This window comes from Glandiceps talaboti, chromosome 11, assembly GCF_964340395.1.
Source record: "Glandiceps talaboti chromosome 11, keGlaTala1.1, whole genome shotgun sequence".
Taxonomy (NCBI): domain Eukaryota; kingdom Metazoa; phylum Hemichordata; class Enteropneusta; family Spengelidae; genus Glandiceps; species Glandiceps talaboti.
The window spans coordinates 17,444,717-17,461,199 of record NC_135559.1 but is presented as its reverse complement, the minus strand read 5'-3'; the positions used below and the strand labels follow the sequence as shown (position 1 = coordinate 17,461,199).

The following is a 16,483-nucleotide window of genomic DNA, read 5'->3' as shown; positions in this document are numbered from 1 at the left end:
GTGATAACGAGAATACTAGTTCAATATTCTGTAAACAGCGCCCTCTGGTGACAACATATTGCAATAATATATGCGCTAAGTGAGAAATAACTTTCTTTGCAAATATCTTGTTCTAGAAACGTTGAGATGATTAGATGCACGTTAATAAGAATCTTTGAAGTCTTTTCAGTCATAAATTGATAAATCATGAAGAAAGGTTTTTTGTTTTTGTTTTTGCATCTTATCACTAAGACTTCGTGCTGAATGAATGTTTGTTATGGCCTAGAAATCTATACATTGTTTCTTTCAAACTTAAGTTTCTTGCAATAGATTTCTTTAGAAATTTTTGTGAAATCTTTGGTCAGCTAAACATAAATCACGTAAACAGACAAAAACAAAGTACAAATTCACGAACAAATAACAAAATTTATGCACAATATCTCGTGTGACGTTGAAATCAAATCTCTCAATGATGGAATAAATTTTGGACTTTATATTATTACAATGTATCATACTCGACCATACACAATACCAATCCACTAAATTATGATATGATATTGGTAAAAACCTAGCCTGGTGAAGAGTTTTTAAGACAATCTAATTTTACCATCTGCACATCTTTGCAAGTACTTTCCTCTGATGAGAACCAATGCGGATAAAAAGTATATATTGGTGTGTTGTGAGTGTCAAGATAAATTATATTTACTGGTAGTGCCCCTCAAAAACAATGAATACATTTACAGGTAATACATTACAAATCCACTAATTTTATCAAACAACTTCTGCTTTATATTGCTGAGGTTCCTGACCAAGTGTATTTGAGGATAGGAAAATGTTCTCCAAATTTTAAATCAACCTTGCCCACCCCGATCCTGCCCACCCCACTGCCAACCAACCCCATATTGAAATAACTTGACTATTATACATATTGGGGATAAAATCACCCAAAAAGCTACAACTTGTAGTATTACTCATATCTTCAGAATGTTCAAATCTTTCAGCATACCCCTTTATATTTTAAATAAACATATGTACTCACAAATGTCAGTCATATTACCTTCTTTCTCCTGAAAAATTGAGCTCCGTATCTAGAAAATGTCTAAAGTATCAATTGCCAACTGTTTTAACGGATTCCTTGTACAGTTCTAGCAGCAGATAAGGAAGAACGCACCTCTTACAAATTATATATAAAACCAAACTATTTCATATACTTAAGAAACTTCAATATATGAATCTGGTAAGCTATTGTGTGCAACTGACAAAAAAATTACAAAATTACCATGTTACAGCCGATTCGACAAATTAAAGAACGATAATGTTTACATAGATGTTGATAGTAGTTTCAAAGTTAGTTTGCAAGTTTACTTCACTTTGCCTGAATGAAGAGACATCTTTATACAGGGAGTTTTCTGCTTTTCCTTGACTAAGTAAAACTGCACATGTTTAAAGCAGAAATACTTACTATTGTACATAGAAGCTATATCATTCAAAACTAACACAGACATCTTTTCTAAATATATGCATGGCTGTCCCTCTAATATTTCTTCACTGATTTCTAAACTGGGTGGGTTTTGCTGAATACAACTTAAAAAGCAAATTTTCACATTTTGAGGTGCGTTCAACCTTAGTTCAATAAGAGTTCTGCCTGTACTTAAATGTCCATAACAATATACCCTATTGTTGTTAAAGTTGCTTCGTGAAATGTTTCCCTTAGTCAACTTTCACTACACCATAAATCTTGATAACAAACCACAAACAGGAGAAGAACCCTATAGAACCTGTAACAGAAAAAATAGAAATTTATTAGAACTTTGTCCTGAACTAGTAGTTTTGCAAATATAGTGGATGTAAGCATTGTTATTTACAAAGTGTTAATAAATGAAATGAAAGATAAAATCAATGTGACTTCTAGTAAATTCTACTTACCACAGAACAAGAAAAACAGTAAGACCATGATACCAGTGTAACCGAAGTATAAGACTGTACTGGCCATGCCCTCAATGGTCAATTTGGATACAAAGTAATGAATGCAGTAAATAAATAGATACACGGCTGTGAAGCCACTGGTCAGGAAGGACCTCCACCACCAGTGATAATCCTGTAAATTAAACAAAATATTTACATAAGTACCATAAGCAAACACATGAATTTGTCTACACGTGTGTCCACACACATGCACACATACACATGTATGTGCACACACAGACAGACACATGCACACACACACACACACACGCACACACACACACACACGCACACACACACACACACGCGCGCGCACACGCACACACACACACAGATGGTTATGTCATCTTTATATCACTATTGAACATTTATTCAAGTATTAAACAGAGTATATAAATGAGATTGTCTGGTTGATCAGGTTGTACATGTTCTGTTGGGAAATCAATTTTACCATAGAGTGCTTTATAGGCCATGGTAAGTCGGGAACATTTTCACTTGTTTTCCGTTGGGAAATCAATTTTACCATTGAGTGCTATATATGCCGTGGTGAGTCAGGAACACTTTTGCATGTTTTTCTATGGTTCCAATGGTAGGATTCTTAACACTGGTATCGGTTTTGGTATAGCAATCTTATGTTTGCTCATTATATTAATAAAATACTTGTTTAACTTACCTCAGCACAAAGGTGGAAATAACATAACAAGACTGTAGCCTCTGAACAAGTGATAATCAGAATCACACAAACTAAGAACAGGAACCCAAACATATAATACATCTGATGAGACCTACACAACGAAAAAGAAACAAGAACATTATTGTCAGAGTAGAAATGAAATACAACAAGTGGCACTCAAAGTTTCAGTTTACTAAGGGACAACTGTGCACTGTCGCATAAGCTCAACAAATGAACATGGTTTGTTTAGGTCAAAAACCCCTCCCCCTCCCCTAAACAAACGTTCACAAGTGTAACATCAAATGTTTCTATATGATTTAAAGTATGATGAAAACTGTAGTGGTCATACCACTACGATTGATAAACACACAAATACTGCCAGAAACCTAGTACCATATCTCACATTAGAAGTCAATTTTAATCAACATATTAACATCTCAGTAGTATTTAAAATACAAAAACTATTATCACTGAAGGAGTGAAACTTTTCTGTCAAAATTTGGTTAGCAGAGCGAAAATGAAGTTCAGCAATCTCACTGATGCCCCCCCCCCCCCCACCACCACGAATGATGTTCGCTTATTGAACTTGTGTGACATTGTGCGAGCATCCTAAGATAGACACATACTAAAACTGCTGTTGAGACATACAGACATAAGCTATCAAATGAATGTTGGTTTAATTATGCGCACAGTAGGGTAGCCTTTCCGATAACTTCCATGATCTTGCTGTGTACATTTTTGGGTCCATTAGAGTGGTAAGGTAAGTACTAGGTAATAACTCCACAGAATTCCCCAAGTATTTCAAGAGGGTTCACTTTTGGGAAGTACATCATTCTCTTTACTGGTTCATAAAATGAATCATTGTTCTTGTCATTCGACACTTTGAAGGAACACATTATTCTTAAACCATTGGTTTTGTAATAAACTTTGCAGTTATAATTGAAACTACAGTACAAAATCTTACAGATTCATACTCCAGATATTCATCATATCTAGAGTTTCATATCTGTTTGAAAATCATTAATTTATTAAGTTGTCCACCAAAAAAGAAAAGAAAATTCTGAGATTAACAACTTACCAGATACTGTTTAGAATGAAAAACAATTGGATAAAGATACATCCAAAGGGTAAAACACCACCCATCACTATTCCTGGCAAAGGTCTGGTGTAGAAAGACTGTTCTGGGATCTGTCGGGGAATCTGATTGGTCCTAACTGGGAATTCAATAGGCTGTGGACAAATCAAACAGGTCATTACATCTCCAGTATGGTACATTCCTTTAGCTGGAAATTCAAGACACTGAACAGAGTTTTAGACACTGAACAGAGCTATGTAATTCAATATATACTGCAAACTAGATATTTTCACCACAGATATTTTGTGATTTTACAGTATTCAGTGAGTGTTCATAGACTAATTTTTACTAATTACCAGACTGGTATATTGTGTGTATGTAAAAGAAAGCACTCTGGTCACTACTTATTTTAGCGTTTTTGTTTTCCTTCAATATAAGTGGAAATAAGCCTTTAGCAAAACTTTCCAGGTTCACAGTAATATAGACATACACAACACTATTTGCCTTGACAAGAAATCTTCAAGGTCTGATCTCACTACTGGAGTGTCAAATATGTTGAAATGCTCACCACAGTAACTGCCTCATTTTGAAAGTGATGCCTCTGCTAGACAATGGTTCCTATAGTTCACCCATTAGAAATATTTCTTGTACCTGTAGTTTACATATCACATGTTGCACTTTCACTTTTGTGTAATATTTACATTTCGCACTCATGGCTGTTTACTTATTCAATTTGCTTGTCAAATATTCTTTTCTTATGAGGGAAATAAACTGCAACTCAACCCTGTCTTACTAGATTTCTATATGACTACTTCTTACCCTCTTTTTAAAGCCAAGGTAAGCTCCAAGGAAGATGAGTGGGGTGGAGACACCAAACCTGAGTCCAAGTAGAGCCAGTAATGTTGTAAATGGAATAGCTGCAGAGCTTCCTTCTCCCCATAGCACCAAGTTGAGAATAAAGAAATCCACAAACACAATGCCAGGGATGAAGAAACAGGTCATCAATACATTGGACTTCCAACGTTCACCACCAAATGCTGCATAATAAGAACAATTCACGAAGTCAATATTCAAAGCATCAATAATTTCTTCTTCTAAATTCATCTTCTGCTTAAATTTGTATGTTACTTTAGTGGTAAGCTACAAAGTCCTACATACATATACAGAGTAATGCGTACTATACATGTACATACATATTCACATCCATACACATGTATGTACGTATACGACTATACATACACACATACACATGTACATACATACATACATACATACATACATACACACACACACACACGTACATAAGTACATTTACATACCATTGTATATAACACATCCAATGTACATACACACATACATACACACATACATGTACTTCCACAAGCATGCATGCATGCATGCACACACGCACGCACGCACGCACGCACACACACACACACACATACATACATACACACACAAAAAAAAATCATCGAGAACTTGAAAACACCTACTTTTATACATTCTTGCAGCAACATATCCAGCTGGGGTTCATAGACACACACTAGTACACAGGTCATCAGTGCACCACGGTTAGCTGGTGATAGGAATCCAAGACAAGCAAACACACTGCAAAACCAAATAACATGCATGTCTGTCAGTTTATTGTACTGGGTGTACAATAAATCAAATTTGTTGTATTATATGCTTGTAATACAACAAAATGAATATACAGGAAAATTCAACAATTTAATGCACTTTGTCCAAATACTATATATATACAGTGTATGACCATACCAATCTACTGATTTGAAATATCTTTTGTAGACTGGCACCAGTCCCTTCAGAGGAATTTTTTGTCTCATCATCTTCAAATGTTTTGAATTTGTTATTCATTTCAAATTTGGTGACAGAAATGTGGTCAAATTTTCCCCTCACGTTACTAGTCTCTCAAGTGGTGTATGGGTTTTGTGTTCACCCGATTGCTCACAATCACTCACTCAGGTCACTATTTCACACAAAACAACACTCCTGTGTTAAAAATAATTATCAAAAAAACCCACAAAAAACCCCCCCGAGACTTGAGAAAGTTTATTTTCACAAATTGTGTTTTTATTGACAAATTCTATAAAATCATCAACAAGGTACACATTATTTGCCAATACAACAATGCATCTTTACTATCAAATGATGTTTTTCAGACATATCTGTCGATATTTTTGTCTAATATGTAAAAATGTTTGGTGCTGTCATCATAAATTGTTACATCAGTGACAACGAAACCGAGATCCTAAATATAAATATTTATGACTGTGAAAAAATATTAATAAGGGGAGAACCATTTGATTTCTTGGGGGGGGGGGAAGGAGGAGGATTTTTTTTTTGGGGGGGGGGGATTGTCGGCAGGTGAAGGAGAAAAAAAAATTGATCCCATAATGGCTTGAGAAAAAAAAAATGTTTCCAACTGACAGAAGTAAAAAAAAAAATTGTTGAGATATGCTACAAAATTTGGTAACCAAGAAAAAAAAATTGTATTGCTTCTGCATATGGTAAAAATAATTTGACGCAGGACTGACAATAGAAGAAAAAAAACTGCTGTCACAGTGATCGGAAAAAAATTGCTGCCATACCTTTCCTTCTGCCCCCCCCCCCCCCCACCAGAAATTTAATAGTTCGCCCCGAAACTTATTATAGTCAAGTAAACTAATTGTTCACAATGTTAGTCTAATATGTGTGAGGTGAGTAAAACATCTTTTCGAAAGAATGGACTGAAAATAAAGAGACTCCCTTTTTTTTTTATAAGAAAGGAGTCATATATACCTACACAACATTAAAATTTATATTGGATATAAATATTTTGATGGATTAGTAAACTTACCAAAGGTGATAAAAACCATGAAGATAATTTGGGAACCAGTACCAAGGAGGACAGACAGACAGCAGCATTCCTCTTCTGGGTGGACGGAATACCATGAACTTCCATCCAAACTCTTCCTGTGCATCTTCCTAGAAAAGGGAAAGGAAAGGAAAGTACCAAGTCAAAATGGTCCAAGTGGTTGTAGTGCAAACTTAAGAGGCTTAAAAGCTTCATAGAAAGTGGAATAAAATATCTTCCTTCAACAACAAGGTCATAAGAAACTTATGAATTGACACAGACACAGCCTTGTAAAGCTGATGCAAATCTTGTATAAATGCCGTCACAAGAGGGCGCTGTTTATAAGCAATGCAGTACAACCTTACAGATACTTTGAACAATTTTTATCTATTATTATGGTATGGATTAGTCCGCCATTATGACTGATAAAGCTGGCACATTAGAGTTACAAATACGTAAAAATCAGGGTTAGAATTAGACTCCCTAACATACTAAAATTGTACAGGTGTTTCTATATTTTAATAATATTGAGGGTATGATGATAAATCCTTCTGTGATTCCATTTCTGCATTTACTTTGTAAGAAAGCAAACAGTGAACTCAAACTTGATAACATCAGCTAAAAAGTAGTACAATTACATACTTAAAATACAATCTAACTTTTGTTTGTGTTAAAGTACATTGCAACCCTGAGTTAAGTGTTTGGAACATTGAAAATATCAACTTTGAAAAACTGTATGAGTAAATTTATAAATGTTAGTTTGGGAGATTTTTTTTGTATTGTTACATATTAACATATTTTAGCAGTGCTGTATGTGTTAGGAGACCTTATATTACAAGATTGACATGGGATGTAATTACAGCTGAGTCTATTTGGTTGGGAAGGGGGAATGACATAAGGTGTATTTACAGCTGAGTCTAATTGGAGGTAGGTGGGGGGGGGGGGATGAAATAGGGTGTACTTACAGAGGAGTCTTTTTGGTTGGTGGAGGGGGCAATGAAAAAGGGTGTACTTACAGCGGAGTCTATTTGGAGGTAGGTGGGGGGGGGCAACGAAATAGGATGTACTTACAGAAGAGTCTTTTTGGTTGGTGGACGGGGGTGGCAATGAAATAGGGTGTACTTACAGCTGAGTCTATTTGGAGGTAGGTGGGGGGGGAGGCAATGAAATAGGATGTACTTACAGCTGAGTCAATTTGGAGGTAGGTGAGGGGGGGGGTGGCAATGAAATAGGATGTACTTACAGCTGAGTCTATTTGGAGGTAGGTGAGGGTGGCAACGAAATAGGGTGTACTTACAGCTGAGTCAATTTGGAGGTAGGTGGGGGGGGGGTGGCAATGAAATAGGATGTACTTACAGCTGAGTCTATTTGGTTGGTGGAGGGGGGGGGGGCAATGAAATATTATCTACTTACAGCTGAGTCTATTTGGAGGTTGGTGGGTGGGAGATTGCAATGGAATAGCGTGGACTTACAGCTGAGTCTATTTGGAGGTAGGTGGAGGGGGTGGCAATGAAATAGGATGTACTTACAGCTGAGTCTATTTGGTTGGTGGAGTGGGGGGGGGGGGGGCAATGAAATACGATCTACCTATAGCTCAGTCTATTTGGAGGTAGATGGGGTGCAATGAAATAGGATGTACTTACAGCTGAGTCTATTTGGAGGTAGATGGGGTGCAATGAAATAGGATCTACTTACAGCTGAGTCTATTTGGAGGTACATGTAGATGGGGGTGCAATGAAATAGGATGTACTTACAGCTGAGTCTATTTGATTGTAACGGGCAATATCCTTGTGGAGTGTTCTCAGCATAATCATAGCTACCATACCAGACAAGAATAGTACAATCACCAAGGAGTTCATGATACTGTAAATAATCAACATACATATAGCACATTCAAAATAAGTGAGTTTACAAGTGATCTGATAATTATAGGTGATTGACTGGACAAGGGCCGTCAAGGCTGACATGACAGACAATGGGCCTACTATTTCAATAAACTGGTGTTCTTATATGTCCTTGCTCATTTCTGAACTCACAAATACAGGAGGTCATAACATTAGAGTTAGGGCTGTTAGAGGACACAGCCATATTGACAGGGTTTATCCAAAAAAATGAAAAAATTGTTATCACATTATGGAAGACTGGACAGTGTTTTTTAGATGTATCATTATCTGTTCTTTTTAGTTAGACATTACTTTAATGAGTTTGCATTGTTTTGAAGTAAACAAGCAAGATAATGATACAACTATGGAAAATGTGCTATCGGCAAATCAGATAAACACGAACTAAAACAAGTGTTGATGCATGGTTTAGCTTACACAAGTGAGTGATATCGGTAATGATACCTTAGTTATGTGGATAATAATCACCCTATAATCAAGAGCATGTAAACACAAATTTTGCACACACCAAATCCTACCCATTTAGTTCCATAAAGGACGTTGAGTAGGATTATAGGATGAGAACATTGAATGTGGTTGAATGTGTCAGTGCGAAATGAGAAAAATTTGCAATCAGAAATGACGACCTACTGTGGATGTAATTATCACTCTGGTAATTGAGCCTTCGATTTACTAAGATTTACTAATACTATTGTAGCAACATGTTGTTACAACAGTAATGGAAGCTATTGAATGGATGTTGGTTTAATTACAGCCTCAGCAGGGAAGCATCGCAGAGTTTTACTGACAGAGTTCCATGAACTTGCAGTGTACTGTTTTGGGACTTCCAATGTTTACACTATCTTGATCACAAGGTGATTAGAATTACACAACAGAGGAACCGCTATCACCCACTTGTGTAATCTACCACATAGATTTTACCAACAATAGATTTAGTTTACGCTTATCTTAGTAAACCAAGGCTCGATTACCAGAGTCGTATATCAATTTCTGTCAGTATTATTACTTATACCAATATGTCAAATTAACAATTTTAGTTTGTGTCTATGTATTGTTAGTTTCTTGATAGTTGTTGTACAATTGTTGTCATCTACTCACCTGAACCACTGAATATCTGTATGTGGCATGGAGTCCAGAATGTAATCCCATCGAGATGCCCACTTCACTCCAGGGTATAGCCTGCAAATGAAAGTAGGTAAAAATCATAGTCCATCAGTCTGGCCAGCTGGATGGCAATATGAAGAGATGTGATCTTTTTGGTTGTTGAACATTATCTCAGTATCTTCACTTACATCTACAAACTTAAAATTAAAGAGCATATTAAATTATAAATTCATTCATTGTATCATCTTACCTCAAATGAGACTGAGTAGGTGTAGTTAATTGTGACATCCTTAAATGCAGCAGGGATGGCCATTGGTTTAAGGTTATCATCACAATCACCTGATTTCTCATGTTTCAAACTGAAAAGTAACATAACACAAAATTAATATTTCAAATTCAATAATAATAATGCAGTGAAAGGGAAGAACATCACTTAGAACAATCTTGAATGTTTGAATTATGACCATTTCATCTCACTCCCTGACAATATTTTGTCTAACCTTAAATTAATTAGTCTAGAATTCTAAACTGTACGTACCATATTACATTTTAAAAACTTCAGACTACTACATAGTCTAGTCATGACAGTTGTTCAAACACAGAAATCTGTGCTACCCCCAACCGTGTTCATATAAACAGGGTTGACATTGTCGCATTCCCACTTGATCTTAGTTTAACAGCCTGGAGGTGGAGTCCTGGATGGTCATTTGCATATCAGTGCCAACATGCTAAATTCCTGTGACAGTCAAAACAGCTGTATCAAATGAATATTAATGAGTGATGACTCCAGCCTGTCAGTCTGTGATGGATTACATGGACATGCACTGTTTGCACTTCATTCACCACAGGAGAACATCACAATTGAACACCTTTTGTAACCGTCATGACTAGACTGTGTAGTAGTATGAAGTTTTTAAAACGTAATACAGTACCAGTTTAGAATTCTAGACTATAAAGCAATCAATCAATCAATCAATCAATCAATCAATCAATCAATCAATCAATCAATCAATCAATCAGTCGATCAATCAATCTACCAATCTTTAAAGAGTGCCTGTATCAGTACAGTTATTAAATAAGGTACATAAATGATGAAAGTTTTATTAAATATTTTCATGGTGTTCATTTACGTTGATAACCTTATGTGGTGACAAGTATATGTATCTAGATATACTTCACTACATAGCAGACATTCTTACTGGTGACCCTGCTTGACCCCAATATCTATTAAATTGGCTATTATGAACTTGATGACTTTCTCTATACTCACCATGTACATGAGAATATCTCTAATCATTACCATGGACGTTTGGTGGTCATTCCATGCACTGTTTAGTGTCTGCAGGAAATTGTTGTTCAGTGATTCTAAGACGTCTACACGGATCTGTTGAAAATTAGAAAATAGTACAGCTATAAAACTGAAATACCAATCAATCAATCAATCAATCAATCAATCAATCAATCAATCAACCAACCAATCAGTCAGTCAAAACTGTTTATAAAGCACCTGAATTCAGTACATAGTACTGTGCAAAGGAGTTCAACAAGTAACTGAGTCTAAAACACGTAAAATGCCCTTTCAAAACGATGTATTAATTGTTGTTCAATATTCAAATCATACAAATTTAATTTTGGAAAAATTTAAATGAATTTCTTATTCATGTAGTTCAATTCTTTTATTTTGAAGAAATAATCATTGCTAATTGGCAACATAGATTGTTTAAAAAAAGATAGTGATGAAATTATGCAAATTTCCCTTTCTACTTTTTGTCTGATGACTATAGACATACATGTATACACACACACAGTTATCCTGTGACTATAGACATACTCTTCAATACATTTTGACTTTTATAGACAGCCAGTATGGCATACACATATACATGTACAATGCACCTTCTGGTTGCACAGCACAGCACAACACAACACAACACAACACAACACAACACAACACGACACAACACAACACAGCACATCACAGCACAGCACACCACAGCACAACACAACACAGCACAGCACCACACCACACCACACAACACAAAACAAACACAGCAAAACAACGCATCTGACCTACATCTGTGTATACACTGATAATCACACTATCAACAATTAATACATCTAAACAGCTTTAGAAAAGTCAATGAATAGTCAATCAAACATTCATTTTACCTTGTCAACTAAATGCTCTGTCACCACCTCTCTCAACCCAGTGTATAGACGTTCACCATGTTTATGTAACACCATGATGGTATATGCATTACGGTATAATTCTTCAAGCTCAGACCACTGTTATTCTTTTTCTGGATTTCTTGGATGCCATGCATTTTCATACTTCTCAATTCAGTATGCCCTCTAAGCCAATGACGTGCCAGTGACGAGCACAATTTCTAGTGACCCACCAAAACTTGGTGTTCCCCTATCTCTTACTATGTGGTGATACTCACAAGAAATCCCAGTTTTTCTTACTTTGACTCACAAAAACAGAATCTGACTATCATTAGAGGGCACACAAGTTCTCATCCATAGTCTTCTATTGAAGAAAATGAACAGTACTTACTCCTGCTATCAACAATGTCCATACAATATATTTTGTCGATCTTCAGTATAGCAATGTTGTGAACCAAAGATGACTGCACTATAAAAGGGCAAAGGTTACCTATTTTAAACTCTGGATGATCAAAGTATTTGTTTATGATAGTTTGGAATTCATGAAAGAATTGTGGTGGTTACAGGTAATATCAAAATTTTATACAATTATAAGACCCACTCCCCATATGTGGCCTGTAACCAAGTCATACCTGCCAAAATATCAATGGTATTACTAAATCATCATGACTTCCCCATCCCACCCCAAGTCAAACAGTGTGTATTTTCAAAGCTCAAATTTAACTCCTACAGGAATTGTTTTAGCTACAGTTTTTTATTAATTTCCATTCATTGGTGTAATACACTACTACCTTATAAATTTAGTAGTCTAGATCTAGATACAATGTTTAGTAGTCTATGTGCCCTAGTGTACTACTGCTAATTTGGTAGTCTAGATACAATGTTTAGAAGTCTATGTACCCTGTACTACTGCTAATTTGGTAGTCTAGATACAATATTTAGTTGTCTGTGTCCTGGACTACTGTTAATTTGGTAGTCTTAATACAATGTTTAGTAGTCTATGTGTCCTGGACTACTGCTAATTTGGTAGTCTAGATACAATATTTAGCAGTCTATGTGTCCTGTACTACTGCTAATTTGGTAGTCTAGATACAATGTTAATTAGTAGTCTATGTGTCCTGTACTACTGCTAATTTGGTAGTCTAGATACAATGTTTAGTAGTCTGTGTCCTGGACTACTGCTAATTTGGTAGTCTAGATACAATGTTTAGTAGTCTATGTGTCCTGGACTACTGCTAATTTGGTAGTCTATGTACCCTGTACTACTGCTAATTTGGTAGTCTAGATACAATGTTTAGTAGTCTATGTGTCCTGGACTACTGCTAATTTGGTAGTCTTAATACAACGTTTAGTAGTCTATGTGTCCTGGACTACTGCTAATTTGGTAGTCTAGATACAATATTTAGTAGTCTATGTGTCCTGGACTATTGGTAATTTGGTAGTCTAGATACAATGTATAGTAGTCTATGTGCCCTGTACTACTGCTAATTTGGTAGTCTTAATACAATGTTTGGTAGTCTATGTGTCCTGGACTACTGCTAATTTGGTAGTCTAGATACAATGTTTAGTAGTCTATGTGTCCTGTACTACTGCTAATTTGGTAGTCTAGATACAATGTTTAGTAGTCTATGTGTCCTGGACTACTGCTAATTTGGTAGTCTAGATACAATGTTTAGTAGTCTATGTGTCCTGGACTACTGCTAATTTGGTAGTCTAGATGCAATGTTTAGTATAGTCTATGTGTCCTGGACTACTGCTAATTTGGTAGTCTAGATACAATGTTTAGTAGTCTATGTGCCCTGGACTACTGCTAATTTGGTAGTCTAGATACAATGTTTAGTCTATGTGTCCTGGACTACTGCTAATTTGGTAGTCTAGATACAATGTTTAGTAGTCTATGTGTCCTGGACTACTGCTAATTTGGTAGTCTAGATACAATGTTTAGTAGTCTATGTGTCCTGGACTACTGCTAATTTGGTAGTCTAGATACAATGTATAGTAGTCTATGTGCCTTGGAACACTCCTAATTTGGTAGTCTAGATACAATGTATAGTAGTCTATGTGCCTTGGAACACTCCTAATTTGGTAGTCAAGATACAATGTTTAGTAGTTAGCTGCAATAATTGTAGCGTTTTGCAATGTTGCGTTTTTGTGGGTCTTTTCGTCTGTTTTGGTGACTTTTTAAGTTTTAGTGTTTAACTTAAAATGTCGAAAAAACCCACAAAACCGCAACAAGACGCTACAATTATTGCAGCTATATAGTAGTTTGTGTGTCCTGAACTACTGCTAATTGGGTAGTCTAGATACAATGTTTAGTACCAGTAGTCTTTATAACACATCATCTGCGTGAGTCGTGTTGCGATTCGTCAATGCCCTGTCACGTGGTATGCGTAATTTGAATACTGTTGCCCGGGAAATGACGATCTATTGCAATAGTTCCATGAATGAAAAGTCGCCAATTGCGCATGCGTGAGCGTCTTCCTTGCAGACGACAAATGGCGCCAAACAATAATATTCACGTTTTTGGAAAGTGTCTGAAGAAGATCTTGCAGAACTGGTGTCACACAAAGATGCTAAGCGCACAAAGTGTGTTATCAAAAATGCTGTGAGTATTTTAGGAAAATACTGTGTGGAAGTAGGAACGGTATTGCCTGTAGTGAAGGATATTAATCAATGTGTCTGTAATTTAGGTTTTATAGTAGTATGAATGAGATGTGTTATAAAACAAATGTCGACTAGCTGGCCTCTTGTTCGGGCAATAGCATACGTCAGTTCCCCCCTCGGGCCTGTCGATCACCTCAACATCAACTTATTTCCCTTGGGCTTCGCCCTCGGGATTAATGTTGAGGTGATCGACAGGCCCTCGCGGGGAACAGACGTATGCTCGCTATTGCCCTCACGGCCAGTCGACATTTGTATAAATATGTCCTGGACTAATCCTAGTCTAGATACAATGTTTAGTAGTTTGTGTGTCCTGGACTGCTGCTAAACGGTTTGATTTGGGTTAAACATCGGAACGTAAAAAGGCACAAAAACAGACGAAAAAGCCCTCAAAATCACAACAAACGCTACAATTATTCAATTTATTGCAGCTAACAATGACATCATGTCTGCAATCTGCGCGATGGATCTATGTGTACGTGTATGGCGAGATCATCTGTTGAGTGTTGTATCTTGTATTCATTGACTCACATAATGTAGGACACATTGCTGATTTCGTTGCCAGTGCATGCCACATAACATTAATATCTTAGATTCTTACAAAACGTTAATTGTCTTACCGAGATACATGTTTCTAAGCATATAGCGCTCCAAAGACAAGCAGACCGCACTCTTGAGCTCTCATGGACACGCACATGTCATAGCACTTCCGGGTTGTCTGCGAAACTTAAGACTCCGCCCAGATTATGACGTCATCCAACAAAAGCGCTAATTCCCCCACCCCCTCCCCGACCATGTGAGTCAATCCCTTCCTGGCCATGATGTATGGAGCTGGATACAAGGGATTTCAAAAACACACCGACAGCGTGACTGACGACAAAGTATGATCATCAAGAAACATGGAAAGACGCGTACTAGACGATACATGAAAATAAATCTCCTTGTTGACCGTACATCTGAAACTGGTAAGCTATTTTTAGGATTGCAATGGGAACATGCATGGTAAAATACAGGCTGTGATCGACGTGAACGAATGCAACATCCAAAGTCACGATCAAAATTCGTTGATATACAATGGCTATGACGCGGTTACATGTTCTGTAAGAAAATTCAACGATTTGTATCATTTAGTATCGGATTTACAGCACAGTGTTGTAAAGTTTGTATCAGAGAGGGCGCTATAATCTACTGAAATAGGCAGATTTGAAAGTAGATCTGTTTTGAATCATCAGTAAGAAAAAGAAGACTCGGCTTTTCTTTATTTAGTCAATTCACAGTGGTAAGTAAGAAAACAACACAGAAATCATAGTTTGCTTTTATTTATTTTTTTCTTCATTTAAAAAAGGTGATATTATGTAGAACAGGTGAACAAAATAACTGGGTGCCATCATTGGTCATGTTACCGGACCTGAATCATACATTGTGTAAGATATACCAATTCAGTTTACCACAGACAAGAAGTTTTTGTGTCAACCAATCTCATTTTAGTTTGGGTAATTAGGTCTCTAGTCAAGTTCATATATATGGTATTGTTATGATTTAAGTACCTCCACTCACAGTATAGTCCAAGTTGTTACTCTAGATAGAAGTCCTAAGATGCATGAGATGTAATTTAAAATTCATCCACAGCCACCCACTAACATCATGTCTTTGTTTATTAATCACAAATTCTAACCAATAATACAGTCCATCATAAAAGTAAGTGTTTATTGGGGCAGTTATGTAATATCCAAATATGGTACATTTGTCAGGAGACTGTTTACGTCACTATAACACAGTTGGGGTTCACTGATTGGATGAACAACTTTTTGTTCTGATTAATTGATTTTGACCAGACATGGTTAAATCAGAGACCACTTGGGGCATACTGACTATTAGGTATCACTCCCCAAGATTTTTTAGGTAAATACACGAACTACTAGGAATCTTATCTTTGTCACTCCAAATCAAAAGACAAATAATGACAAAATGCTTCAATCACAAGTATTTTCTGGCTGAAATTCAGAATAAAGAAAAGATTTTCGGAATAATATAATAATTTGCATATCTCTGAAGCATAATGTGTTGAATATATTTGGAGAAGTAATGTTAATCTTAAATTCTTT

The 16,483-nt window shown here is 36.3% G+C and overlaps 1 protein-coding gene across 1 annotated transcript; it reads right to left on the bottom strand.

Annotated features, from left to right (window-relative positions):
- Nucleotides 1–1,631: 1,631 nt before the first annotated feature.
- On the bottom strand, nt 1,632–11,795 carry LOC144442089 (transmembrane 9 superfamily member 2-like). The gene is given in 13 exon segments (XM_078131359.1): nt 1,632–1,757; nt 1,906–2,077; nt 2,618–2,729; nt 3,696–3,847; nt 4,512–4,729; nt 5,186–5,236; nt 5,239–5,300; nt 6,550–6,677; nt 8,301–8,409; nt 9,546–9,607; nt 9,802–9,910; nt 10,751–10,935; nt 11,721–11,795. Coding segments are annotated over 13 exon segments (1,503 nt in total). The 3' UTR covers nt 1,632–1,689.
- Between the last annotated feature and the right edge of the window lie 4,688 nt (nt 11,796–16,483).